This window comes from Aricia agestis, chromosome 14 (genome assembly GCF_905147365.1).
Source record: "Aricia agestis chromosome 14, ilAriAges1.1, whole genome shotgun sequence".
NCBI classification, from domain to species: Eukaryota; Metazoa; Arthropoda; class Insecta; order Lepidoptera; family Lycaenidae; genus Aricia; species Aricia agestis.
The window spans coordinates 9919028-9945724 of record NC_056419.1 but is presented as its reverse complement, the minus strand read 5'-3'; the positions used below and the strand labels follow the sequence as shown (position 1 = coordinate 9945724).

Here is a 26697-nt window from a genome sequence, read left to right as displayed (position 1 = left end):
GATTTTCTGGATTTTCTGCAGTTGTCTCTATCGCGTTCTGCGGTATAGGCTTGAGGTAAGGGAGACAGCTATAGATATTACACGTACTTTTTTTTCATTTCTCTAGCCGCTGTGGTATCCTCTTAAGGTCCTCTCTAAAAAGTTTAAAGCTAACTCATGGGTTATAGAGGATGAACACGGTACATCTTTACACGATCTTGCAGCAATAACAGATAGATGGCGAAACTACTGTCAAGAACTATATATAAACCCAGAAATACGGACTGAAACATCTACGTTCGAGTGGGACAAACTGACATTGGAGCATCCTATACTGTTATTGGAAGTAACTGCTGCTATATCCGCACTCAAAGCAAAAAAGGCTCCTGGGCAAGATCAAATAACTGCCGAGATTCTGACCGCCATGGGTTCTGTAGCAGTTCGTTACTTTCATAGCATATGTAACGATACATGGCGGACCGGTGTATGGCCAAGCGACTGGACACAATCTATTATTCTGCCACTGCATAAGAAAGGCTCTACTTCGGTGCGGTAACCGAACTCTGGCACTCATATCTCACGCTAGCAAAGTGCTTCTTCACATTATAAATAATAGAATTCGTCATTTTCTTGACTGGCAGATTTCACAGGAACAAGCTGGCTTCGTGAAAAGCATGGGTACTCGCGAGCAAATTTTAAACATCAGGCAGCTTATTGAGAAGTCATACGAATTTAATACACCTATCATCTTGTGTTTCATTGATTACAGCAAGGCTTTCGATTGTGTTGTATGGTCTGACTTGTGGAGGGTCCTGAAAGAACTTGGCGTGCCGCACCACCTCATCGCTCTTATTCAGGCACTGTACAAGAGTAACAAAGGCGTTGTTAGGGTTAATAAGACCTACTCAAAACCATTTAGCTTTGGAAAAGGCGTCAGGCAAGGCTGCATTCTGTCACCAATACTCTTTAACGCCTACGGAGAATATATAATAAGAAAAGCCTGCGAGGGTTGGAAAGGTGGAGTCTCAATAGGTGGCACCAAAATATCCAATCTTCGCTATGCAGATGACACCACACTACTGGCCGCAAGTGCACAAGAAATGGCAGAGCTTCTTGACAGAATGAGAAAGATAAGCTTAGAATTAGGGATCAAGATTAACAACGCAAAAACCAAGCTAATGGTGGTTGATCGCACTGGAACATTAGATCTTGCAGGCCTGCTCGATTTTGAAATAGTCTCCGACTTTGTGTACCTGGGAACCCACATTAACAACACAGGATCATGCGAAAAGGAGATCAGAAGACGTATAGGTATGGCCAAAAATGCAATGTCGCAGCTCCAAAAAATATGGAAAGATCGTAACATCTCCCGGGAGACAAAAATCAAACTGGTCCAGTCTTTAGTATTTTCCATATGTACCTACGGAGCGGAGACGTGGACTCTAAAGAAAGCGGATCGCGATCGAATTGACGCCTTCGAGATGTGGTGTTGGCGAAAAATGCTCCAAATACCATGGACCGCCTTTCGTACCAACGCCTCCATCCTTAGTGACTTAAAGATAAAAACAAGACTGTCGTCAATCTGCCTACGTAGAGTTTTGGATTTCTTTGGTCACATCGCAAGAAAGGACGGCCATAACCTCGAACAGCTTGTGGTTACAGGCAAAGTTGACGGTCGCCGCCCAAGAGGCCGAAGCCCTATTAGATGGTCTGATCAAGTGCGCACAACTCTAGACACTGGCCTCCATGATGCTCTCCATTCTGCCAAGGATCGCCACAGATGGCGTAATGTGGTCGTCACTAAACTCCAAAAGGGGAATCACGACCCTCAGCAATGAGGAACACGACGCGAGGAGGAGGAGGAGGATTATTTAATATACTTTGTGAGCAGAGCTTTATCTCACAGGTCTCATCATCATTATTTAATAATCTCAATACTGAATAATTATAATAATATTCTTAGGTAAAGTCTCCCAAGTCCCATTCCAGTTTCGGTGACTGTGGCCGGTTTTATTAAAATCAGGCCAGAAACGCAGGAATTTAAAGTGTCGAAGTGTTTGCGCAGTACAAGAGCTGTACTCTCTTTCTTCGTTGAATTCTTCTAGACTTGACAAGTGAGAGAGCAGGTAAAGGCTATTTACTTTGTTTTCACTTTTCAGCCTGCTTTGCCCAACTACTAACTAGGGCACAAAACGACACAAAAAAAAGGGCACAACCAAGAGCCACGTTCTAAGACTTTGGACCCTGGCATTTTCGTGAACCATGGTATGGTATATTTAAAGTAATCATTAAATATTTTTAAGTCGAGGAATTTCCTGCCTAACCTTGTGGTTAGGCAGAAAATTCCTTCCATAATTGTACTACTAGAGTAAGAGCCGGCGATAACCTTTCATCTTTATAAAAGCTGAAAGTTTTTTTGTTTATGAGCCCTATAGAGGTAAGAACCATTAGTAACAATGGATTTCGGTCGCTATTACCATCTATACTAATATTATAAAGCGGAAGAGTTTGTTAGTTTGTTTGTTTGTTTGTTTGAACGTGCTAATCTCAGGAACTACTGGTCCGATTTGAAAAAATCTTTGAGTGTTGGATAGCCCATTTATCGAAAAAGGCTATAGGCTATATATTATCACGCTAATACTAAAACGAGCGAAGAAATAGAGGAAAGTGTGGAAGAAACGGGGGGAAATTATTTGAAAGGGCTTATTTGAACGCGCTAATCTCAGGAACTACTGGTCTGATTTGAAAAATTCTTTCAGCGTTAGATAGCCTATTTATCGAGAAAGGCTATAGGCTATTTTTAATTGCACTAAGACTAATGGGAGCGAAGAAATAGAGGAAAGTGTGGAAAAAACGGGAGAAATTATTTAAAATGGCTTTATGAACGCGCTAATCTCAGGAACTACTGGTCTGATTTGAAAAATTCTTTCAGTGTTAGATAGCCCATTTATCGAGAATGGCTATAAGCTATATTTTATTACGGTAAGACTAATGGGAGCGAAGAAATAGAGGAAAATGAGTAAAAAATGGGGGAAATTATTTGAAAGGGCTTATTTGAACGCGCTAATCTCAAAAACTACTGGTCCGATTTGAAAAATTATTTCAGTGTTAGATAGTTCATTTATTGAGGAAGGCTATAGGCTATATTTTATTACGTTAAGACTAATAGGAGCGAAGAAATAGAGGAAAATGTGAAAAAAACGGGGGAAATTATTTGAAAGGACTTATCTCACGACCTACTGGAGCATTTTTTCTGTTATTTGGCACATATCAGAAGTAGACCACGTGAAGGATCATAGGCTATTTTTTTAGGACTAATTTGTCTGTGAAATATCTAATTTACGCAGGCGAAGCTGCGTGGAACGTTATATTTTGCGTGGTCACGACATCACGCTGGACCCATTTTGCTGAAATTTGGTATAAAGATACTTTGAGTCCCGAAAAAGAACATACGATACATTTGTCCCGGAAATATGTATGGCTACTGCACAATATACTTATATGATTTGCGCGTAAACTATTCAATCTATTTTGATGGAATTTGGTATGGAGATACCTTGAGTCTCGGGAAAGGACAAGGAATACTAATTTGACGACTTCTGTGGCGCAGTTGGTGGGCTGTTGGTAGCTCAAGCCGGGGGTCGTGGGTTCGAATCCCGCCGACGGGTCAAAAAGTTTTCAAAGTTCCTGGGTCATGGATGTGTATTAAATATGTGTATCATCTTAATATATATATTTCTTGTGTGCGTGTGTATGTGACTGAACTCCTCCTAAACGACTGGACCAATTTTGATGAAATTTTTTGTGTGTGTTCGTGGAGATTCGAGAATGGTTTAGATTTACAGTTTGGTCTACTGGAAAATGTTTTTTCAATTAATTTCTTATTTATAAGGAGTTGTTGATTTTGGAATGTTTTACATTAGATCCGGCGGACGGCGCTATCATCGCATTCAATATTATTCTATTTCAATTTTAGTTTGTCCTGACAGATGGTGCTACGATTAATTTGAAAAAAATTTTGTTATTCAATTCATGTGCTGATTAAAATCTATACTAATATTATAAATGCGAAAGTATCTCTGTCTGTCTGTCTGTCTGTCTGTCTGTCTGTCTCGCTTTCACGCCAAAACTACTGAACCGATTGCAATGAAATTTTGTACACAGTTATTCTAGAGTCTGAGAAAGGACATAGGCTACATTTTGATGTGGGAAAATATCTTATTTCCATGAAAATATCGATGAAAATTACTTCGCATTGCGCGTGGCCAGCGCTCATCCCGGGGGTCCTGGGTTCGAGTCCCGCAGGCGGAACAAAAAGTTTTCAATGTTCCTGGGTCTTGGATGTGTATTAAAATAATATTTCAAAAATCTTAAATATATTTTATGTATAATATTATAAAAAATCCAGAAATATATCGACGCGATGCAATGAACATTTTAGTTCTAATGCGATTCAACAGATGGCGCTTTTTTTTACTTCGTTGTTACATAGAACTAATCATACTTATTAGTTATTATGTTTTTGTTTATAGTTTTTAATACGTTAGAATATTATGTTTAATAATATTATCACTTGCTATAATAATAATCAATCTATCTTATCTTATAGAACTCCTACTGCATTTCTAAGGAGTTCGAGTGTGTTGTGTTGGCCTATATTCCATCCAGAAAATATATCAATGCAATCAGCAATCAACATTTTAATTCTAATATATGAAAACAGATGGCGCTTTATTTTTTTACTTCATTATTATAACAGAACTAATCATACCTACTTTATTATATATTATTGTTTTTATTCATAACTAGCTGTTGCCCGCGACTTATAAATACTGCGAAATATACTGCGAAAGTATCTCTGTCTGTCTGTCTGTCTGTCTGCCTTTCTGTCTCGCTTTCACGCCAAAACTACTGATTAGATTGCAATGAAATTTTGTACACAGTTATTCTAGAGTCTGAGAAAGGACATAGGCTACATTTTGATGTGGGAAAATATCTTATTTCCATGAAAATATCGATGAAAATTACTTCGCATTGCGCGTGACCAGCGCTCATCCCGGGGGTCCTGGGTTCGAGTCCCGCAGGCGGAACAAAAAGTTTTTAATGTTCCTGGGTCTTGGATGTGTATTAAAATAATATTTCAAAAATCTTAAATATATTTTATGTGTAATATTATAAAAAATCCAGAAATATATCGACGCGATGCAATGAACATTTTAGTTCTAATACGATTCAACAGATGGCGCTTTATTTTTTTACTTCGTTGTAACATAGAACTAATCATACTTATTAGTTGTTATGTTTTTGTTTATAGTTTTTAATACGTTAGAATATTATGTTTAATAATGTTATCACTTGCTATAATAATAATCAATCTATCTTATCTTATAGAACTCCTACTGCATTTCTAAGGAGTTCGAGTGTGTTGTGTTGGCCTATATTCCATCCAGAAAATATATCAATGCAATCAGCAATCAACATTTTAATTCTAATATATGAAAACAGATGGCGCTTTATTTTTTTACTTCATTATTATAACAGAACTAATCATACCTACTTTATTATATATTATTGTTTTTATTCATAACTAGCTGTTGCCCGCGACTTCGTCCGCGTGGACTTTAGTTTATAGCGCGCGGTGTCAACAAAATTTGTGTCAAATTTAAAAACTTTTTAAAACCCTGGTAAGTGGTACCCCTCTTAGGGCCGCGCAGCGCGCTACACCGGAATGGCAGCGCTGAAAGTGCTTGCCTCGCCGCTGCCATTCCGGTGTAGCGCGGCCCTTAAGAGGATACAACAGCGGCTAGAGAAATGAAAAAAAAGTACGTGTAATATCTATAGCTGTCTCCCTTACCTCAAGCCTATACCGCAGAACGCGATAGAGACAACTGCAGAAAATCCAGAAAATCAACGATTCGTTGTCCCCTGGTTCCTTATCCAAAACTTAACCGATTTAAGTACTTTTTTCATTAAAGATTAAAAAAAGGCTTGAGCTGTGTTCCTATGTTTTGCTTTTTTTGTATAATCTAGCCAAATCTGTTTTCTGGACGTTTGAACACAGTGGAAAATCTGGCCATTTTTTTGGGTTTTTGAACGTTCATATCTTATTTAATAATTAAATTATGAAAAAAAAAAAAAACATAGGGACATTGTATTAGTGGCCGTAGATATTCAGGAAAAAAAATATAACTCTACTAGCATTATCCAGGGAGGAAACAGGGGACAACGTTTGTATGGAAAAAAGGGCGGTGTGGAATCCTCTTAATTAATCAAAATACCCAAAAACAGCTGTGCAGTGTGCACATAATCTGTACTAATATTATGAATGCGAAAGTATCTCTGTCTGTCAGTCTCGCTTTCACGCCAAACGCCAAAACTACCGAACCGATTGTAATGAAATTTTGTATACTGATAGTCTAAAGCCTGAGAAAGGACATAGGCTACTTTTTTACTGGAAAAAAGGGTTGTAAGGGTCGTAAATTTGTTCAAAAAATTCATAATAGATGGCGCCGTGCGTCTTCTACATCGCGCTGACGCTTGCTCAAAAGTCTTTCTATAAGAGGTGGTATCATCTTACATTTAAGTCTCGATTTTTTTCGATTGTTATATCTATTCTACGGTATTAAATAACTCAGTACTTTATCTGTGCAGGCAGTGACGTAACCTTAATACCAAATTTCACCAACGACTGTTAAAGTTAATGCTCGAATTAGTATCACGTTAGCTGTTTCGTTTTTCATATGAATGAAAGAGAAGACAGGATATTTTAACAAGCTGTTAACACTAACAGACGTTGGTGAAATTGGGGCTAAACCTATCAATGATAAATAGTTTATGGGTAAAGTTGTGTGATTGGGGGGCTAAATAAGCTTTAAAATTTGGCATAATATATAAAGTTTAACATACAAAAATGAAGTACTTATTGTTTGCACACTGCACAGCTGTATTGATTTAATGGGTACCAGGGTTTTTTTATAAAAGCTTTTGACACCAATTTTGTTGACATCGCGCGCTATAAACTGAAGTCCACGCGGACGAAGTCGCGGGCAACAGCTAGTATTAAATAAATAACACATAGGCTACAATTTTAACCGACTTTCAAAATGGGGGAGGTGTTATGTTCGTTTTCAACGATTACTCCGCCGTTTGTTAACCGATTTTCAAAATTTTTCTTTTGGTATATAGGGTATCATCCCAATTTGGTATTATATTCAGAAAAGTGGTGATCTGATGAAGGATCCATAAGTAATCGAGGGAACTCCTCAAAACTTATAGGGAAACATATGGTGACTTCGGTTTCGTGAGAAGTATTCTAAGCATATGCTACCAACAAGTAAGATTTTGCACCGAGATATACCTGGTATACCGTGGTTCGGAAGGTGCTGAGAGAATTCCTGATTCTTTATAGATACAAGTTTGGGAGTTTCGGCGTTGTTTTAAGAACAGAAAGCATATGCTACTATGCAAATTACATTCTTCATCATCATCATCATCATCATCATCATCACTACCATATTATACCATTTCATAGTCTTTTAGATCGAGACTCGAGTTTGTCAAGCGATAATTTAAAAAAATCTATATCTACCTAATATTATAAACCTGAAGAGTATGTTTGCTTGAACGCGTCAATCTCAGAAACTACATGTCCGATTTAAAAACTTATCTCAGTGTTAGATAGATCATTTATCGAGTAAGACTCATTATTTATCGAGAAGGTTATATTATATTATTACTCTAAGACTAATACGACAGAAGAAACTCAGGAAAATGTGGGAAAAACAGGGGAAATATTTTTTATGGGAAAATGTACCTACGGATTCTGTAAAATTTCTAATTTAAGCGGGCGAAGCCGCGCGGGACATCTAGTATTATAATAAAAATCTTAAATATAATATGTATAGTATTAAAGTAGTATAAAAGTATTAAATATATTTCCGTTGTCTGGCACCCGTAACACAAATCCTTCAGGTACTTAGCACGGGGTCAGACTGATGTGGTGTGAAGCGTCCATAGATATAAAAAAAAAATTGTCCCCGAAAATGTACGGTTCCCGTACAATAAACTTTTATGATTATCGCCTAAACTATTTTAACTATTTTGATGAAATTTGGCATTGAGATTGGATATACTAATTTGAATCTGGGACAAGGAATGTTTTTTGTCCCGGAAAAATGTGCGCGTCACACACAATATTATACTTTCTCATTTGAGCGTAAACGACTCAATCGATGTACGGGAACAACTATAAACTGAAGTCCACGCGGACGAAGTCGCGGGCAACAGCTAGTAGAGTATAATATGCTATTACTTTAGAAGGTATCCAGTTCTGAAGGTCTATCTAACCTTCGAATTTTGATAATGTGTAAAGCTCAATTTTTTATCGTATTTTCTTTGGGATAACTGCAGTACCTACTAGGAATCTTGTCTTCCCAGGCCGGACATTTTTGGCAGCTGCTTCCCACTGCCAGACGCCCTTAGGGTGGGTTGCACCAGAGGCGCGGTTAAAGTTATGGTCAAAGTTATGGATATAGTTTAGGCTAATTTAACTTTAACCTTAACTTTACTATTTTAAAGTATTATCTTAAAATAATTCAATTTTAACACTAATTATTTCCAATTAGCATAAGTTTTCTAAAACTAGCTATCAAAGATACATGTGCCATTGGTGGCTGGTTTTAAGAAGATTTGTCTTAGAAAAGTAGTATTTAATTATAATAGTGGTTAAGTATATTTCTTAAGGTTTATTATATTACTATTTATAGTATATTTCATAAGTACTTTAGATATTGTGTTAGTGGAAACTTATTATTGGCTTGCAGTTTTTTAGAATAGTAAGTTATCCTGTTAAATAGAGCTGTAAGTTTTCTAAATAAATAAAATAAAAAATATATATATTAAAAAAAAAAACTTTGACCGCAGAATTTGACACAAGACGTTGCTGGTCTGACAAGGCTTTAAATGCACGTTGGAGGGGCTGATGCTGGTAAACGAGAACTCAAAAATGGCATTTTTGTATGATGACAGCGTTAGTTCCTTTTAAAGCCCTTAAAGCCTTGTCAAGCTCTATGGTTATGGTTAAATATGGCGCCTATTTTTGTCTTTAACCAAAGATTTGACATTTTGCATTGTAGTTAAAGTTATAGTTAAAGTTGCGGTTAGGTATAGTTAAAGTAAGTTGGCGCAACCCACCCAAGTATTAGACTTTGAGGTGGTGGTGTGAAGTAACTGTCATCTTTGACATTTTACGGGATACTAAAGCCTCGTTTGAAGGAATTTCTGCATTTTTAACTAATCGACACAAAAATATTTTATGTAATTTGTATTGTTTATTAAAACTAATATTAAATCATTAAGAAACCCCAGTAGGCAGCATCTTACTTGCTTGTTTTACAACACTTGAAGTTTTTTTGCCCATACTTTGGTATCTTTCCACTATAATGTACCTCCTTTTCATATATCATTATTGTTTTAACATATAAGTGTTAAATTAATGATAATATTAATATAATTATTAATAAAGTGAATTTACAAGACGTAATAAGTAAAAAGTTAGGCTATTTTTGCCTACAGGGCCGGTTTTAGCATACCAGCGCCCTGGGCGAGATTTCTTCGGCGCCCATGGTGCTGAAAAAATTTGGCGGCCCTATTGTTTGCCTTCAGCGCCCATTTTTATCCGGCGCCCCAGGCGGTCGCCCTCTATAAGTATTGTGTCAAATTGGAAATAATTTAGTTTTTGTGTCAAATTGGAAATAATTTAGTTTTTACCAAAATCAGAATAGTAAATAAAAACAAATAATTATAACCATAGGCATATAGAATCATAGGCATTAAAAAGAAAAACAAAATTATAAAATGTTTAGCATTTATTTGTTTGCAATATGTCACGTGGTTTATTCGAATTGCAATAGAAAATTATAATTTTACATAAAGCTATGTACATCGGTCATATCTTGTATCAGTTCGATTCATTAAAAACTAACGGCACATGTTTTCTTATAAATTAAATTATTATATAAATACGTACAGTATATGTAATTTAAATAGTACAAGTCTTTTCTTACGCGGCCTCAGCCTTCTAATAATACTATTCGAGATTAAGACACAAAGTAAAAGCTTGGAAACAATTTGATTGAATAGATTTTGCTGTGAATCAAAAGTAAATTGGCATATTAAGTAGATCATTTAGTTATTCTAGTAGCTAGAGTAGTCACTACAGTCACATCAATAGAGATAATAAATAAGTATGACCAGCATAATAAAAGTAATGAGAAAATAGAAGTAGAAAATATGGAATGTGTCTATTGAAATGTCTGTACCGATACCCGTGAATCTACAGGGTGTAACAAAAATAAGTGATAATACTTTAGGATGTGTACGTGTTCCTTGTAGAGAGTTCACTGTGAAAGTAGCAGCGCTGAACGACCAACTTTTTTTTCACTTTTGTATGGGGAAAATCGTGACGCTTGGGCCCTTGCCCATACAAAAGTGAAAAAAAAATTTCGTCTTTCAGCGCTGCTATTTTCACAGTGAACTCTCTACAAGGAACACGTACACACCCTAAAGTATTATCACTTATTTTTGTTACACACTGTATAGTTGATTCACAGCAAAACAATTAAATAGTCGAGATAGAACAAATGCGAAACAGCAAAGGAACTTAAATACACAATAAATTAATATTTATTATCTACAGAATACTTAATATCACAGAGAAAGTACCCATTGCTTAACCGACATAAGGTATCGTCATTAAAATATTTCCGTCTCACGCGATAGAGAGCATAACTTAGCCTAACAATAAATAAGTACAATTACAATACTTCGGGCACGACACAATAAATAACAAACGATCACATCTAACTGGTATTCTGATTCTTTTTGTTGACTCTCTTTTTCTCCATGAGCTCGTGGAAGACTCTACACTTCCTGTCGGTTTTCTTGTTGAGGGGACACCGGAACTCCCTGTTCCAGTTGTTGAGAAGGTTCCCGTAGCCTCTGAACGCTATGTGGTCGTACTTTAGACACGTCGTCGCGTCCACCTTCCTCTGCAGGGCTTCGAGCTTCATCCTGCTCTTGTCGAAGACCGGGGGAGGGAGGTTGACCGCTACCATGTTGAAGTGTACCTCGTCGATGGTTGCGGAGAGTTTGTCGAGGGTGTCTTTGAGGAGTTTCCTCCTGGTGGCCAGGTAGGTGTTGAAGGGGTCGTCCGCGACGTCCACCTGTATGTTGAGGAGCAGCTTGAAGATCACCTCGTACTCTTTCAACGTCTTGTACAACTTCGGCATCAGATACGTGAACTGTAACAAAAGAAAGCTGATGTTAGAATTTGAAACTTAAGCACACTATCTTATTCTGAAAAGGTTATTAAGAATATGAACGGTTATTTCCAAAATTAACTATTTTGGCAGTCGTGTAGGTTAATTTATTTTTCGTTCATTTCACATGGAACCTTCTAAAACTACTGCTAAGTAAATGATTGACTAGTGGGTAGTGCGCATTTGCAAATACATAAGTAATAACTAACAACTAATAAGCAAATAATAATTGAAAGTTACCTAAAACACGTTCAAAGGGCAAATGTAGATAATAAATTTATTCGACTTAATGGCTACTTAACCAACAGATTCCGACATTGTTATCGAGCCTAGACGATTATGTATAATTCAAACCTTTATACCTCAACGGGGATTACATAAAGATGATTAAATTACGTTTGATATTGCATTTATATTCCTAATACTTTAACTAGTCGAATAATTTGTGTCGAGGCTATTCTCGCAACACATATAAACTGAGCCTCCGAGGGGACTTATAAATTGTCGTTGATGATTTTACAACCTGCCTCGTTCAAAGGACTAAGTAACACTATAAAATCGGTGCCAATATTTTCAAGTAACTGTAGCCAAGAAACCAGGTTACGTTTTATTATAACTTTTGTAATAAATACAGCTTTTACACCAACATCTCTGACGGTCTTGTTAAAACAAAATATAATAAGACAGGAATAATATTATAAATCTATACGTGGGAGAGCCATACTACGGCACGAATGGGCCGGCTCGACCGGAGGAATATCACGTTCTCACAGAAAACCGGCGTGACCTCTTCTGATGCTGCGAGTGTCCATGGGCGACGGAAGTTGCTTTCCATCGTTTGCTCGTTTGCCCCCTTATTTCATAAAAAAGGACTGATTAATATTACCATGAATTTATGCTAAAATCTGTCATGTAAGTTGTAGCTTGTAGAATATCTTGTCAAAGTCAATAGGACTAATTATAATAATCCATGTGTGATTTCTGATGACTGATAAGTGATAAGTCATTGTATGGCTTTTATAGCATATAAGACATAGACACAACTTTATTGCCATCTTATTCTTAATTTATTAATGCTATTGTTTATATATGGTTGTATTTTATAAAGAATTCACTAGCTATTTGACCGAGCTTTGCTCGGTATTCGATAAAACACGAATAAAATTACATTTTCTAAAAATGATTCCTAGCTAGATCGATTTATCGCCCCCGAAATCCCCTATATACTAAATTTCATGAAAATCGTTGGAGCCGATTCCGAGATTCCAATTATATATTTATATACAAGAATTGCTCGTTTAAAGATATAAGAATTAGCAAAAGTTTTACGATGATAAGTATAATGTGTGAATGTCACTGTCGCAAGTATGTGGGGTCCTTAAAAGCGAATACTTTACGTTGTTTATACGAACAGAAGTGGAAGATGACAGATGGAGATAAACAATTTTATTGGGCTATTTATAAAATGCCTTTGTTGAAATATCAACTATTTGAAGAATCGTACACAAAGGTTTATCAATATAAAATGTAACGTGGAATTTATTGAACTTTTATTTGATTATATTTATTTAAGGCCAATTAAATTTATTTATTGCATGTATATTTTTTGTAGCCTTTTATTGCTTTAGGTAATACACGATTTCTTTGATTCGCACTATTAATTTGTATATTTTGTAATAATTATAGAATAGCAATCGTTAATTAATTAATAATTGTGATTATAGAACTTAATTATAGTTTATTATAAGTTTGTATTACTCTAACAACATAATAGACTTGTATTTGTGCTAGGACAATATTATGATTATCGGTAGGCATAAAACTTGCAACAAAGATACGAGTATTGCGTTTTATTAATAGGGTTGCCACAAACAAATAATAATTGTAACTGTAATTATTAACATCCATTACGTAATATTCAATAACTTCCGGTCCTACTTCGTAATACCCATTCACATTTCTGAAAAAGCTGTTCTTAATTCATGCAATACTTCTCAAAATATTGATAAAATTTGTCAATGTTTCTTGTGTGTAGGCACTAGGCAGCCCTAGGTCGCTACGATCCGGTTCGCCTCGACAAGTCACCGCATGATTGTCTTTTGTATGTGTCTAGTGTCTAGATTTTGCGTCGGCTAGACGGCCGAGGATTTAGGCTACGCGCAAACGCATAGATCCTTTTTGTTTTTTTTTTTGTTTTTACGTTTTCGTAGGGTTGTGCTAAAACTATTTTTAATAGTAAATACATTGTACTTATGGGTACTTTTTGTCCCTAATACGATTCCCTACTAGCGATTTAAACAAAAGTAGAATATTGTTTGACTCAACTGCACTACTAAGGTTACATTATTATTTAACATCACTAATTAAAATAAAGCATAAAAATGAATGCTATTAAAACGATGACTGATTTTATTCATCAAAATATCACGTTTAACGTTACAAACGTGATCATTACGTTAATGTGAATCACTAATACAATGTCTGCCAGACTCATCAGGCAATTGAAAGTGACTAACGTTTCAGGAAAATTATGAATGAAATAGACCCATTCAGTTTCTCGGAACGGAAATAACGGCAACTATCCCATAGGACAGTGAGTCATCCCATAGATTCGTAATGCTATGAACTTGGCTCAATAATCTGTATACTGTATACTGGGAATAATGTGCAAATATTCTACTACAAGATGATGCACGGCAATTGCTTTGTCAAGCCGTACATTTTTCTACGGTTAAATTATTATTTGTCCTATCCCGGGACGGAAACTTTGTCTCCATGAAATTCGTCATCTAATTGACACAAAAAAATCAAAATCCGGTGAAAAAATTGCAATGCAAAACCCATCTACTTATACGACTTTTAAATTATTAAAAAAATATAAATATAGAGTTGTTTCCCCTGCTACATCATGGATCCTCATAATTAAATTCAATACAGTATAACAGGCATTTGTGATAAACGACTAGCGTAAAGCAGTAATTTAAGGGCAGGCTATTATATTTAATAACTTATTTAGTAGTAACCTGCCAAGAATTATAAGAGATACCTTAGACGCTTCTTTGAATACGAGTAGTCCTTCACCCCGATATTATATCGTATTATAAAATCCTTTTCGTTTTAAGATCGAAACAAATTCATAAATTCAATAAGTTTTGCTAGCATTATTATTTTTCTTCGATCTAAGGCTAATTTAAAAAATTAGAAAATATTGAAAAAATTTTTTTAAACTGTTTGCGAAAAACTTTTAAATTATTTATAATTATTTTTAAATTTGGTTTATCCCCGCTAGATGTCGCTTTTTCAGCTGAAATTTTCAGTCGGGAAAACCGATTATTGTTAAACAATCGGCCCTAAAATGATCGTAAAACCTTTTACGGCGCCGATACGTCCACGTCCATTGTAGGGGCGACGCCAAAGACTTACGCCATAATAAAAGCGTCCAAGATGGCGGCAACGCCACAATACAAGACGTGTTGAGACAACGCCTCGTAACTTGGCATTCGTCTCACTTGTACAAATAATGTGTTTTTAAGGTTTTCATGTTGTTTTGTTAATCGTCCGTGGCAGCGTGAAAGCTCGCAAAGGAATGTTATTTTTTTTGCACACGCCCGCAAGAATATTGTATTGCACAAAAATCTAGCTTTTATTTTAAATTATAATTTAGTATGTTGCATTTATGCACAAGAAATATTTGTGAAAAAAATCCATATCAACTTCTTCCCCAAAAGTACCTACGAATTTTAGGTTGATACATGCAATGTCTTGCATGCAAGCGATTTATATCTGTGTCTAAATAAATAGGTTAATAAAACAGACTGTAATGGTTTTTTTTCAGAATTACTTATATGTAACTAAGTTATTATAAGCTTATAGGAATTTAGCACTGAAAACCTGTGTCGCAATAATATAGTTACCGAATTATTCATTTTGATATTATTCAATTGATTGAATGGTCATAGAGATGAATGTGGTTTTATGCAAACTTACTACTAACTTTTAATTACTTAATGAGGTTACCTTTGCTAAAATGCTTGGCTGGGGCAACGCCGTGCTCCCAGATAAACAATAAGTACATTATTATAAAAAAATATATGATATTATTAAATTTTTAAACATTAAAAACGCTGTAAGATAAATTCCTGTCAAAATCCTTGGAAATGGAAATTTAATGAGATCTTGTCTGACGAACAACCAAACTCATCTTTTTAAGTGTTTTCTCCGTAAAACATAAACAATATAATATGAATTTCTCAAAGTATTGCACGTACCTTCGTCACAATATCTGTTTGCGAAGAAAAGATACTGCGAGAGCAAATATTTTGAGCGCCCACTCTCGAGTACACTCAGGTTTAACGTCTCATTTGAGCGGTATTTAATTTTTAAATTGTTCGTAAGTCAACTGAGAACCGAAGATCACTTGAATTCTAACGCTTTCCTTTGCCTAAAGTCAAATATTTGAATTCGTTAAGTGGGCATGCATCGAACAGTCGAAACACACACGAAATATTTAATATTCATTGACAGAGTTTTGTCGCGAGTGCGCGAAGACATCGGACACGTCACAGCATAAACGTATACAGTATTCCATCTTTGTCCAAACTGCCAAAATCAGACGTACGCAAAGAAAGTTTTCGTTTTCGATATTTTATTTGCTGCTACCGGCTACGGGGCTGCCGACTGCAAATCGCCACTTGGTGGAATCGCGTTTTCAAAAACTGTCTATAATAATTTTCCGACTCTAATGTACCTGGCACTAGCCACCAGACCGATCTGTGTAGCAAAAGGGTCTTTCGAGTCAAATGTAGTTTCATAACCCTCATTTGAAAGATTTCAGATAGCTTTTTATAGTAAAATAATCCTTGCACGCGTATAAACTGTCTTGATTAATTTTGAAGAGAAGACAAGAATTTTAAACCTCAGTGAGTGTACTGTATGACATTTGCATTGTGTCCCGAAGCTTGTACATTAATTAGTGGTGAGGTCGCTCGGCATGCATACGTAATGGCTGAAGTGTGCGCTGGACAAATAATATTAAAAGGGCCGTTATTGAAGATCGATTTCGTTAAACTGTATCACCTATGTTTGTACGTTATAAAATATTAACATTCATAATGTTATGTTTAAACAACATTATCATAATAATACATTATTATAAAATACCCTTTAGGCTAATTTGTCAGATAACTATCGCTAAAACTTTAGCCAAAGTTAGCTAAGCTTCGTTACTCTGAAATCAGATCATGTAGAAGCCGTATTTTTTTCGAGTTTTGAAAACTATGCTAGGATTTAAAGTTATAGGTAGGCGCACCTACTAAATTTAATCAAAATCGCTTATCGTGATGAAGATACAACCACACTTTCGCATTTATTAGTTTATTAGTATGGTGTTATGGATAAATTATCACTATTAAAGCGAAATTGTTATTATTGTTTTGTTTCCTCTTACAAAGACCACTTAGAATCGCGTGCGCAGCGTGTATGCAAATTTCTGTGAAATATTTAACCCGGTCTCGTTTCCATGGTAACCGATTTTTGTGCTTCATACAAATTTTCGTAACTGCCGATTCATATTGGCAGAGCCGCTTTTGATCAAAGAGAATGTAATTATTGTATACTACGTAACACTTTTGATACCTGATAATTTTTTTAGAGATTATTGTAAACCTACTACAAAAAGCTGTCACTGAATTGTTTGTCTGTCTGTCATTTTTGTTTGTCATTTTAAAGGATAGTGGCATAATTAGTTTTGGTTTTTGGTTAGTGCAAAAATATTCTTGTACTTGTAACTTTCATTTTCTGCAATATGATAATTATTCAATTTTAGTAATTTAATATGTAGCTAAGTTTTTATATACTTAATATTATGTAAATTGTAAAACATGTTATGATATACTTATAATTAATATGTGATTAAAGTTATTGGCATTTCAATACGATATCAATCTTAACTGATCTTTTTCTTATCAGGTAATAATACCTAATATCATTATCAGAAGTAGCTAATTGTTATCTTCTACTAGCGGATATTGTTAGAAAATCGTCAAAGAATAGAAAAGATAAAGTTTGTTTCCGGTTTCAAATCTATAATCAAATTAAGTTAATGTCCAGGATATGAAAACTATGACTCGTGTAAGATATCTCTCCAAAAATATTTAGCAAAATAAAACCAATAATGTACTTATCTACATAATAATAAATAATCTATAATATAAAATCTGTAATATAAAAATGAATCGCTGAATGTGTTGCTAAGCGCAAAACTCGAGAACGGCTGAACGGATTGGGCTAATTTTAGTCTTAAAATATTCGTAGAAGTCCAGGGAAGGTTTTTAAGTGACACGAAGTTCACCGGGACAGCTAGTTATTAATATAAAAGGTGTGGTTGTGCTGTAAGTATAAAATATTAGGTTTTATTACACTACAGAGTACAAATCTCTGTTACTTCTTCATGATCAAGCCGCTGCGCCGATTTTGATGAAATTTTGTATTGTGAAACTTTGATTTAGAGAGAAGACTGAAATACCAGAATAGCTCGCGAAAGGCGCGTTGCGGCACCTCAAAGAGTTTTTGCCAGAAAACAGGTGCAGATATTAGACCATTTCTAATACTGTATTCTGCGGAGTGACAGTTAAAAACTAGTTTAACATAATATAATATAATACAGGGTGAATATATTATTATTAGAAAGTTTTCAGAATGAATACACTCGATGTTATGATTGTAATTCTGCCAGCGACTGAGGTGCACTTGTCGTTATAGCTCCTAAGTGCAATGTAAGTGAATGAGCGGGTAAAAAGACTACGTGTAATTTGGCCCGATGAAACCTCATTTAGCCGAGGTGTGGCGACTCAGGGCTGCCAACATAATAATAAAAGTGTGGTAGCCCTGGCTTAAGTCAACTTTAATAATGCAAAAACGCATTCATCGAGTTCAAAGATATTGCTTGGGTTGATGTTACATAATTGAAAATTGTACATAGCCGTACATTTCTTGCAATACAACGTTACTTCGTTTCCCCAGACTCAAATCTATTTTTTTCTAAATCAGTGCAGCGGTCAATACGGGAAGAGGCAGGCAGACGCACCTTTGTGTTTTAATAATATTTCAGTCAAGATGACACGGCATTACTTAATATTAAGCCATGAATTGTTACTAAAGGTGGCCATACACGGGACAATTATCGTAACGATTTATCTCCTCGATGTTAAAATCGAACGACAAATTGTACGTGTGTAGCAATATCGCAAACGATTTTACGTTCAAAAGATCGATTGCAGGATTTTCTTGACGAAACGACAAATTGTCCCGTGTATGGGCACCTTAACACATTTACTAATATTTTTATGGGTTGATGAAGCCTGAAATAAACATGTTTTATTTATATTTTAATATGTCTTTCTCTTCGTCAATAAGTTCTTCGTCAATAACAGCTCTATTGAAATGTCACGTCATTTTTTTGTTTCTGTCAAGTTTCAAAAAACTAGAGGGGTTATTATATTACACGTGATTTAGACTATATAGGGTTTGTGTGCTGGCAACCCTAACAACAAAGCCTGCAGTCTTTAATCAGTCGAAAATATGAAGAGCACTGGCCGGCGAAATGATGGGGCGGTCCACCACACCCTCCACGCACGGTAATTGTTCTGTCAGTTTTCAATACTTTAAATCTAAATCTCGTTTATTTTAATTAGGATTATGATTGTGTATTAGTGATTAGTTTGCTGTTGAGTGTTGACATACTATTATTATAATGTTTTGAGTAAAACGGAACTTGGAAAGTTTTAACGCGTTTGCTATCTATAATTTCATAACAAAAGTGACACAGTCAATGAGGCTTTTAGGTATCTATATCTGTATTATAATATGTTAGATATAGACTAGTACCTACGTGTCACACGATAGATTAAAATATACATACCTAATAGTCTAATTGTCTGTGCTACCTAACTACAGGTAAAAAAGTAAGTATTTACCTTTCTTTCCGTAACCGATTTCCCCGTCTTCCGAGGTATCTTGTAATCGTGAAAGTGGATGTCTACAAAGTTGACAGCTGGCAGCCACGCCGGCATGCCCTCCCGGTAGTCCCTCGTCTCGTTCCTCACTAGCACCTTCTTGTCCTGGTCGAAAAACCTCTTCGTATTCCTCAGTTTGTGTTTGATCTTCCTTGTCGCATTTTTAAAATGGTCGACGCTGGGGTTTCGTCGTAACGTTATGTTTTCTTTGGTAAGTTGCGCCATCTCTGGGTATCTTCTTTGGTGTCTCCGCTTGTGTTCGATGGATCTAGCCTCCGCGGGGTCGAGACACATGGCGATTATTATAACTACGGATACAGCTACCAAAAGCCTTTTGGGAAAACCTGCAACAAAAAAAATCGTCAACAACCGCAGCTCAGAATGTAACACTGGCGCAAACCAATCAATGTGAATAATCAATAAAATGTCTTTCAAGTATTAGGGTTGATACAAATTATTTTATGCACGTGTATAATAAATATGCAAATTGTCTTGTTATCTCAAAGCCTTATTTAAATAATTATATCAAATAATCGACAAATAGAGCTTTTGTGGACTTAATATAATATTATTTTATTTTAATTGATTAATGTATTCAAATAAGCCTCACTTCGGGAAATTTACTATGTCTATTATATTATGTAAATTTTAATGTATTGCAAATGTCTAATATCAAATATCAATACATAAAGAGCGAACTAGAGGTAACAACGTACGGGGTGTTTTATATTTTTCTAATTTTTTCTGTAGGTACCTTGATTTAGAAAATTTAAAATAAAAATTGTTAAAATTGATTATTGATAGACTAGTATTGATTGCGGCTCAATTAATTTACCATAATGCATGATATTACAATAACTTATTTTGTGCAACATTTTTCTGAATCTACACACCAGTAGTTTAGGTAAGCATCCCTTATTCAAGAAAAAGGTGTTAATAGGTAATAAACTCTGTGCTTCGCATATCAGTTCACAATATTTTACAAAACAAAACAATTCTTTAAAAGTGCCTATAAAGGCAATTATCAATTTTCTACGAAAATTACGATACACGAAAAACAACGATATCCGAAAAAAACCTTCAAACCTTCGTTATGTAACTTCAACTGTCACCATGTTTCCGAAGAAATTCCTCAGAATGAAATACCTACTAAACTTTTGTATGATATCTAGGGGCACGGTAGTGCCCCCGCCAAGTCGAGTAAAAAGCGACACGGACGGACCATTCTTTTCTCGTACCAATTCATACTTTATTAAGGAAAATAATAACGACATGATACCTAATAAAATGCATGTCATCGACTGATGTACAAACCGGCTTGTCGCGAGTTTGTTATATTTAATTATTATTTATTATATGTTATAACTTATAAATGACATATAATGTCTCTTATTAATTTATTTAAATTGAAATTAAATCAGTGATTTACATTTTTTGCATATTATCTGTGCTATTAAATCTGTGTTCTGTATGAATATTGTAATTAATTGGCGATGCTTTATATTTGAAATAGAAAGTAAAATCAGGTTTTTAGTGTTTTGTAATAAGTCTCAAATAGATCTATTTCCATAATATTATAGGAGGTGTGTCTGTCTGTCACTTACATCAGGAATCGATATTATGGACAAATTTACCCCGAGAAAATGTACTTATCTTTTACTTTACACTTTGTCTTCCCCTTACCCGTGACGATTTTAAAATTTCATGTTTTACGTTTACTAGATGTATCATGTCTAGTAGTTTAGATACAAGAGATGATTATGAGGGTTAACTTTTGCCTACTGGCTTATTGTTTTTGAGGTTGTGGATGCTTGAAAGATCAAAAAATCAGATCAGCAGCTTAGGCGCTACGAAACATACACTGCCGAAATTATTCGCCTTATCGTCGGTTAAAAGTTTAAAACGGACAAAAAGTTCGAAAACCCTTTGTCGTCGCATACCTTTAATGTTCGTTTGTTGGCGAAGGCTGAGCCGTTTGCGGCGCTATAAACATATTTTATGTTTGTCAATTTGTATGACAACTTTTAAGAGAGCCGTCGATTTTACTCGCTTTGTCTGTAAGTGCTAAAACGTAGAAAGTTAACGGTTGCGCCGCGTAAACAAAACTTTTATATATCCAGCTGCGGCTTATTAAAAATTATCACGAGTTATCAGGCAATTGTATGCACAAAATGACTTCGCTAATTGTTATTTGGATGTTTTAGTATCCAGTTGTCGTTGAAATTTAAAAAATATATAAATTAGTATTGCAATACATGTATCTATACAGGGTGTAACAAAAATAAGTGATAATACTTTACACGGAACACGTACACACCCTAAAGTATTATCACTTATTTTTGTTACACCCTGTATACATGTATTGACGACCTCTGTGGCTCAGTGGTGAGCGCATTGGTAGTTCAAGCCGGGGGACGCAGGTTCGAATCCCGCCAACGGAACAAAAAGTTTTCAAAGTTCCTGGGTCATGGATGTGTATTAAATATGTGTATCATATAAAAATCTTAAATATATGTATAGTATAAAAGTATTAAATATAATATTTCCGTTGTCTGGTACCCGTAACACAAGTCCTTCAGGTACTTACCACGGGGCCAGACTGACGTGCTGTGAAGCGTCCATAGATATTATTATTATTATTATCTAGTATTGCATTACTAATATCTTATATATAAAATTCTCGTGTCACAATGTTAGGCCGCGTACTCCTCCGAAACGGCTTTACTGATTTTAACCAAATTTTATATGCATATTCAATGGGTCTGAGAATCGGCTACTGGGTACTTATTATATTGATAAGTACATTTGTTGAACATATAATAGTAAATTATTACAACTCGAGACTGACGGCGACCATTGTTTGTGCGACGGGATAGCGATGGACGTTGCCATGGTGACATAATTGTTTAGTCACTTCAATAAAATAATATGGTCGAAATACTTTATATGGCAAAGAAACGTTTGCCGGGACAGCTAGTTTTAAGTATATATTATATTTTTAAACAATATAAATTAGTATTGCAATACTTTCAACGATATTATAACGAAGCTAAAATCTCCTAAGCGTTTATAAGTTAGAAACTTTTTGTGTAGGTTAACTTGTTCAGCTAATAATCATACTAGATGTATTGTGTCTGTATGTGTGTATGCACACTGATAGACTTTACCGGGCAAAGACGTGATAACCCGAGGTCCCGGGAAAGGATAGTTTTATCACCGAGAAACGTGTGCAATATAATCTTAATTTGTCATAATCATAATTCTACTTCTATGCAGGAAAATAAAATGTCCGTCCATAGGTCGCTAAACTTATGAAGGATCTAGATTCGGACACTAATTACAAACGAGTTTTGATTTGGTACCATTTTGTGGTAAGACTGTTGTTTAATGTAACGTCTAAAGTCCAAAGTTTTCTTTCCTATATGAATCATAGAAGCATTTATTATTGGTTATTGCTTGTAAGCAATAATCAAGAACCTTTAAAAATTAGTTATACGTAAGGTTATCGAAAAAAATACCCTGAAACAAGTAAATAGTGTAAAAAATAACCACAATTCGACTATAAAAAAATTATAGCTTTTGTAGTCTGCGGCATCATTAGTCATTACTAATCTATTAACACCTTCGTTAAAATCGGACTAGTACTAGTAGTAGGTAGCCACTACCGTAGTGGCTAACGAACCAAAATCATAACCCATTTTAGCTTTGCCGTCGTCGGGTAAAGAAGAAATGAGTGAAGCGGGTGAGTAACAATTTGAAAACTGACGTTTTCTTGCATAAATGGACACTTTAGGACCGGAAAAATTATTTGAAATCAAGATATGTGGACTCTATGTATAATTAGACATAATATTAAACCTGTTGATAAAGTAGTTAAGTTACAGGGTTCACATTTTATGGGAAAAAATGATTAATTGCTCTTATGTTATAAAATGTTAGTGACCCGGTTCTTCCACTTACGTCTTCAATTATGACAGCACTAGATAATGCCCGCAACTCCGTTGTGCCAAAATTTGTTTATCGCGTGGGAACTGTAATTTTTCCGGGATAAAAAGTATCCTATGTCCTTTCCCGGGACTCAAAGTATCTCTTTATCAAATTTCAGCAAAAATGGTACAGCTGTTTGAGCGTGAAGAGGTAACAGACAGACAGACAGACAGGCAGAAGGATAGACAGACAGACAGACAGACACACTTTCGCATTTATAATATTAGTATGGACGTATGGATAATATGTGATAAGGTTTAAAAACATTACAACTAATTAACTGTTTCCACTGAGCCTTCGTTACTAATAAACCGCGGTTACGTCAAACGAGGATAAACGAAGGTTTAGAGCTCAGTGAATCATTAGGTCAATCCGTGTCGTTGACAATTGAATGCGTAATGAGCGTGTCTAGCTGAGAACAACGCGATATAATAGTTCGCTAACACCTGTCATACTGACACAGTGACTTCGCAATTACTCTGCTCTGTGGTTATCTGTAGCATTGTGATTTTAGATCAAACAATGCTTACCACGTTGGGGTTTCCCCGTTAGATTGACGCGAACGGAAATTCGATTTTTCAGTACATAATTAGAAAAATCCACGAACGCTAGTGGAAAATGACTCACTTGTAAGTCGTTTGCTACGTTATTAGTTCGACAAAATATTATGCTTCTTTTCAATGCTAGAGAGATAAAATATACTTATATTTTAATACACGGTAACTTTTACTGAGGTTCAAATTGACAAATAAAATAAACGTTAAACTCCCAAGAATTACCTTACATCTTCACGGCATATCGAAAACATAGTGAAGGGTTAAAAAGACGAAACTTAGGTTGGTGGAACTCATAGGTTGAATGCCAAGAATTAACTTACATCTTCATGGAATTTTACGGTTTCTAATAAATATTAAGCTTATTTTTAATCGACTTCCAAAAAGGAGGAGGTTCTATGTTCCACTGTGGATATTTTTTAAAATATATAAATATTATACTAATAAGGACGAAGACAACTAATCGATAATTAACTTTAACTGGCGCAAAACCCAACAATTAGAATGCCAACTTACATGTCGGTATATCGGTCACAGGTATGCTTATAATTATGTCGTATTTGGTGAGTAACATATTTGGCAGCATCCTATATCGGATGTCACTTCAGCGAACTACTTTGAGTCGCCGCACTGCTTTAACATTCCCACACGAACCGTACACTCAGCGATATAGCCTCAACCTGCTAGTATAAAAGTAACCCTTATGTCCTTACAATAAAGGCGCAGTTAGAGGTAAAAGAAAATTGGACAGTACTCCCAATTTGCATTGTTCAAAAAACGAACATCATTGCTTTCGAGAATCGAAACGCGTATTAATTACAGGGTGCTTTCGTTAAGTACGCAAGTCTTTCAGGGGTGCACTCGTTAAGTATGCAAGTGTTAGGGTTGTGAAAAGCTCGTAATAACTTTCAAGCTTTAATTTATATATTCTCTAAGTAAAATAACTTTCCTTATACCTGTGCTTGTCCTATATATTGCTTTTTTCATAATATTTTAATATTAATAAAAGAAACTATTATTTTAACTCAAAGTTTTGCACATACGCGTTGCGCGTAGAAGTAAATAGTTTTGTAACTTTAACGAGGACTTATGGAAAACAGAACTTTTATTTGCTTACAATAACGATAAAGGTCCAAGTACTTATTAAATAATAAATCAAACGAAGTTCTTGGCTTCAAAAATAAATAGATCCAAAAGAATTTGTTTTAAAAATCAACTTTTTGTAAATAATAGTGACATTTATCCGACGAACGTAATTAATTTTATTCGTCTGTTCAATTAATTAAAAACATTTTATGCTTAAACTAATTTTATCTTTTTTATGGTTTATTGCAATCTTCTATCTGGGATAATTAAAATTTAAATAAATTAAGAGGACCAAAACAGATTCCGAGCTAAAGTATTTAAATGTTCTTTGATGAAGCCATTATTTTGGAATAAAAACGAAAAAAAAACCCACTAGATTTCACACGAAAAGTCGCACGCGCAAAATGAAAATGAGATAATAAAATCAGTCGTTGACCCAATTACGGCTTTTACCTACAACACTTCACAACACCGTACACAAAAACTCGGTGAAAAAAAAAACACTTAAACTCGGAAAATTAAAAAAATCACACACCGGTTAAAAAGACATCCATGAACAGGGCATTGATGTGTTCGTGAGCAAGTCCATATTCGGTTCACAAACTGAAAGTCACTCGCGAGGGTACCGGCGCGCGGGGCCGTCTAGCGATGAATGAGCGCCGAAATGCGCCTCCGTACATGAAATAGCCGGCGAAAACCCTAACCCTTCACATTTATGTGCTGTATGGTCTGTATGCTCGCGCAAAGTTGTGGCAAACGTAGATTTTCCGGGATAAAAATGTCCCTTTTCTTCATTCTCTCTTCTTTCATTCCTTTCCTTGTTTTTTTTACTGGACTCTGAGTATCGTTATAACAAACAATCATGTCAGTTCAGAGGGGCAAAGAGGTACCAGAGAGACGGATGACAGATTTTCGCATTTACAATATAGTGAAGAATGGTGGGCAGTTTTGTCCTTTTTCTTTCTTGTTTCCTTTCTTTACTTTAACTGGACTCAAAGTATTTTTATACTATTTTCATTCCAATCGGTTCAGCCGTTTGAAAAGGTAACAGACGGATCGACATACACTTTCGTATTTATAATAATTTAATGATGTCTGATGGGCAATTTTTGTGATAAGTTAATAACAATTCCTATACGGGAATATGCTTTTCTTGTTTCTTCTCTTCGATTGCCATAATATCAATACTAGATACCTATCAAGGGAATTTTTTAAAAATTTACCTCTCCGTTGATAGTTTGAAATTGGAAAATCGTAAATTTCATTTGCACTTGTCCTTTTTTCCATAAACACATAGAATTAATTTAATAGCCGTATCAAACACAAGAAATTAAAAATTTATGTTATGTTAATTATACGCGATGTTAATAATGTAATATGTTGTAAAATACATTAAATGTATCATTAATGTTGTTTATTTTTTCGATTAACACGTAAATTTTCTGAACTTTTTTTCTGAATGTATTTTTTTCTGGCATAATATTGTGTAAAACTTTTCATAATTAATTTGCAATAAAAATGACAATATTTATTATCAACTGACCTAATTATTCTATGCTTATCACTTATCTAGGTATTCGGAAGTATATATTATATTTTGATAAGACGGATTTATGCAGAATGAGGATTGATAGGAAAGAAGGCGTTCTCTTGATAAAGATCTAAGTCATGATGACTCTATGATACTTTCGAACTATATCCATACTAATATTATAAATGTGTCTGTCTATCTGTCTGTTACCTCTTCACGCCCAAGCCGCT

General features: G+C 35.1%; 1 protein-coding gene across 1 annotated transcript; it reads right to left on the bottom strand.

The window, feature by feature from the left end:
• Window positions 1-10814: 10814 nt before the first annotated feature.
• Window positions 10815-25614, bottom strand: LOC121733759. Its single transcript, XM_042124108.1, has 3 exons — window positions 25472-25614; window positions 19271-19653; window positions 10815-11279 (listed from the first exon to the last, which is right to left on the bottom strand). The coding sequence occupies exons 1-3, from the start codon at window positions 25488-25490 to the stop codon at window positions 10839-10841; spliced, it is 843 nt and encodes a 280-aa protein (XP_041980042.1). The 5' UTR covers window positions 25491-25614; the 3' UTR covers window positions 10815-10838.
• Window positions 25615-26697: the final 1083 nt, after the last annotated feature.

Bases quoted from the DNA above. Each gene is read 5' to 3' on its own strand.
- LOC121733759 (XM_042124108.1), bottom strand. The intron at 11,280-19,270 runs GTAAATACTTAC...CTTTTGTTACAG, and splicing joins AATCGGTTACGGAAAGAAAG to TTCACGTATCTGATGCCGAA.